Source organism: Epinephelus moara, chromosome 9, assembly GCF_006386435.1.
Source record: "Epinephelus moara isolate mb chromosome 9, YSFRI_EMoa_1.0, whole genome shotgun sequence".
NCBI lineage: Eukaryota > Metazoa > Chordata > Actinopteri > Perciformes > Serranidae > Epinephelus > Epinephelus moara.
In genome coordinates, this window is record NC_065514.1 from 14,969,801 (window position 1) to 14,973,879 (window position 4,079).

Consider the following 4,079-nt stretch of genomic DNA (forward strand, 5'->3'; position numbering starts at 1 on the left):
TTGCATGAAATTATAAAAATAATATAATCTTAATTATGTAATTATCTTAATAATTTAATAATAAGTTACAATGATTACTATTTTTTTGGGCTGACTAGGGAGAATAGCAACATTTAATTGACTAGTCAAGTATTCCCGCACATCCCAAGCACAGAAAAGTGTAAAAGTGTCAGGCCCCTGGCACTCACCTGCAAAATATCACTCAAATTAACATGTACTGACCAGGAAGAGGCTAAATAATTATTTATTTAACCAGGAAGTCCTATTGAGATTAAATATCTCTTTTACAACAAAGACCTGACAGAGGTAGCAGCCAATCAAAACACATTTAAAATACCATAAATACAACATATAACACAAAAATCCACAATAAAACAACAACTATTCAAACATAGCGGTCTCTCAAGAGAAACAAGCACATGTCTCTATCACCACAGTCTTTATGATGCCCTTAAATTCACTGATGGATATAAGCGTTCCTAATTTGTCCTCAAAGAGACACTAAAAGACCACAAGGAGATGCAAAGCAACTACAAGAGACACGATCAACAGAAAGAGACAAAACTACCCTAAAATCTGTGCAGGAGAGGTGGTGGGGCCTTTTGCATGTCTGTGCCCAGGGGCCCATTTTCTCATAATACACCCATGACTCCAGGCACTGCAGCTAATCACAAAACTTGAGAAGTGGTTAGCTTTAACGGTGTAGTCTCTGGGCGTATCATCAGCTGCTCTCAGGTTGTTCAGTTTCTTAAAAACTTGATTACTTTCATGAGGTGCTGATGAAACTAATGGCTAATGACTCTCACCCTGCTCTCACCCTGCTCTCACCCTGCTCTCACCCTGCTCTCATCCTGCTTTCAGGATCCGTGCACAGTGTTGTCGCTCATGTTTTGGGTTTTGAGCATCATTAAAATACACCAATGAACTTTAACCCCTGAAAAGACTTCATTAGCATTTGTGACTGATTCCACTTTCATGGTTTGAGAGGAAACCTCAACCTCAGAGAAACAAGATCAACAAAGATAAACAGAGACAGACATGCAGATAGAAATAAGTAGGAGGAGGAGGAGGAGAGGAGAGACAAACACAAAGAGGAAGGAACGTATCTGAGCAGTTGTCAGACGATTCCTGCAGAACTACATTCTTACCAAAAGCGGTTCCCACACTGCCACGGTGGCATTTTCAAACCAAAGCAATCCTTATCTCTCAGTCTGACATGTTCTATTAAAGCTAATAACCTGCTGATAAACTTAATGACGACCTCTAAAACACTGCAATGGTCCAACAAGCAAAAATAGTGTCCTTTTGTATGTTTTCCTGAGCTGAGGCCCCAGTGAGAAATTATTAAATGAAGTCATAGTTTAGATTAATAAAGGTTTAATAAAAGTTTTTGTGCTTAAATTTGTGCAATGCCTCATCTTTGTTTTATTGTATAAATTGCATCCCACCATTCATCTTTGCTAAACAGGCCTGTATGCTGTGATTTCTCACTCCTGGTGCTGGTGAACAAAACTGAAAAATCTAAATATGTTGTGATTTATTGATAAAAATATGTAAGAAAGCTGTTATTAATTATGCATTTGGGACATTAGATGACTATCCTTCTAGAATAATTTAAGGATAACAATCTTTAATTGCATAAATCAGAAGTTTGTGCAACATGCAAACCATTTTGGTGAGTTCAAAAGGTGGCACAAACATATAACTTTTATTATTTTGTAACTTCAGCGTTGAGCTCCAGGTGCGACAAAAATCTACATCTTGCTCTCTATCACTTATCACACATTTGCATGATAAAAGCGTCGTCGAAACTCCCCTCTGCCTGTCTTTGCTGCTGCAGGTGGAGATGAAAAAGCTCTCTGCCCTGCTGCGCGCGGCGCGCCACACCTGTCCCACTTGGGAACTGAGGCAGACAGGTAAAGCTAAGCCCCGCCCACTGCCAGGTTTCAGTCGGACTTGTTTTTAAGAGCAGCTGTTTGGGGTTGTCAGAACTCACTTGCTCCTGTCTAAATTGCTACACTGAGTTTTGGAAACACAAATCATCATCAGCAGCAGCAGCAATCATGCCGAGGCGATCAGCGCAGGAGTGGATCCGGTTGTCTTTACGCACACCGGGCATCCTGATCTTCGGGATGGTTTTGTCTCCCTGCGGATGGATCCTGGATCTGACCGCCACCGTGGCCCCAAACTGGAGGACCCTCCACGACATCCCGAACACCCCGGAGAATGAATTCATCCAGCAAGGCATCTGGGACATCTGCAGGGCCACTTCAACCAACACGAGAGCGGAGTGCAACCTGCAGGACACCACATATTTCGGCAACCAGATCATCGAGGTCGCGCAGGGTCTGATGGTGGCCTCCCTCATCGTGACTCTAATCGGGCTCGCCGTGGCCATCCCGGGGGTCCGCTGCTGGAAAGACAGGCCCAACTGGACAGTGGCCGGCCTGGGCGGACTGCTCATCTTCCTCTCGGGCGTCATGACCATCATCCCCATCGCTTGGTACACGCACATCCTCGACGAGGTCTCAACGGTGTCACCTCTCATCAGCGTGCGCGTCGGCTACTGCATCATCCTGGGCTACATCGGGGGGATAATGGAAATCCTGGCAGGCTTCGTCATGTTCATCGGGATCTGCCGTTGCTGCGGTGGGAAGAACAGAGGCGAGGTGCGGGTGGAGGAGGTCAACCGCGCCCGTTTCAGCCACCAGAAGCAGCCTCCGAGACGCGTGGATGTACCAAGCCTGAACCGGGCCAGGAGCAGCGCCAGCAGCGTCCCGTACTCAAAGGACTCCATGGATGATGATGTGTCCTTCCCACGGGCCAAGACCCCCGCAGCCCGGTCAGTCAACACCTCCTACAGCGGCAGACCCTATGATGCTGACCTATGAGGGGCGCATGGCTCACATCTGTCTCCATGGAGACGCACAGAAAATCACAAGGGAGAAGAACTTTAAGATGGACATCATGTAGGAGGAAGCAATGGTGATTACTTAATGACTTTATAGTAAAACTGTGCCATAATATTCTGGAGTGTTGCAGTAATAACATCAAACATACTAATACCATAATTATTTAGAGACCATTAAGGAATATTGTAGGAATATTTCAGTGGCACCAACAGATCAAACACCTTAACTATTATGAAATCACTGTGATCTCACTATTAAGTGAAGCAGTTCCTCTTTGAGTATTGCAGTGTTTCATCATCAGGACAGTAACACTTACAGGCATGCATCTTTAATAGTGTTTAATGATGTGTGAGTGACAGAGCCGGGGCTGCAGTTTAATGTGGCCGCAGATGAGGCTCATTATGGCCTCAGCTTATGATTAATTCTAGCATCATTATGATACATGAGAGGTGCTGCGAGCAGTGCAGTGAAGACGGGATGAATATTATAGTGTGAGGAATGTGGAGAATACTGTGTTATTGTAACCGAGACATAGTTGAAGCGATGAAGAAAAAGTGGTGTTGAGTTAAAGTTGACTTTTACATCCTGCATTTGATGCTGAACTCCATTTGTAAACAGCTTTTGCATTTTTTTCTGTGTACATTGGCTTTTCTTTTTCTTTTCTTTTTAATGTAAATACTGTGTTCTTATGCACTTTTCAAGTATGACCAACCTTGTAAGACAACAGGGCATCTTTTGGGAAAGAAAGCATCCTTAAGAGATCAATATTGTTCGAATTGCTCTGTGATACAAGTGCTGTTTAATAAATGTGCACTGTTTCCTAATAACAGATGACTGAGCCCCTTTCCTTGACTTATTTGATCAGATTTTACTGCAGAAGCTGCTGTTTCTACACTACTTAATAAGTAAATGTGGTTATGATGCAGTGAGGTTAAAAGTTTTGTCTATCATCTGCGACCAGAAGTCATTACAGACACTGTGCAAACACACGTACAGACAGGCTGCATTTTACAGTGATACTTTTCTATCCTTGCCACCCTGTCTGCTCAGTCTTCGCCTCATACGTACACAGAAAATGTTGCCGGACCGGTCTGGGAGGCTGGTTCCTTTCAGCATCTTGTTGAGCAACATTACCTCTTCTGTTTAAACTGGCTTAACATCTCAAAC

At 43.7% G+C, this 4,079-nt stretch overlaps 1 protein-coding gene across 1 annotated transcript; it reads left to right on the top strand.

Annotated features, from left to right (window-relative positions):
• The first annotated feature begins 1,903 nt into the window (after nt 1–1,903).
• On the top strand, nt 1,904–3,739 carry cldn23.1 (claudin 23.1). The gene has a single exon (XM_050053064.1). The coding sequence runs from the start codon at nt 2,064–2,066 to the stop codon at nt 2,889–2,891; it is 828 nt and encodes a 275-aa protein (XP_049909021.1). The 5' UTR covers nt 1,904–2,063; the 3' UTR covers nt 2,892–3,739.
• The last annotated feature ends 340 nt before the right edge of the window (nt 3,740–4,079 follow it).

What these genes read in the sequence shown, in the direction of transcription:
- cldn23.1 (XM_050053064.1), top strand. Translation starts at nt 2,064, where the DNA reads ATGCCGAGGCGATCAGCGCAGGAGTGGATCCGGTTGTCTTTACGCACA.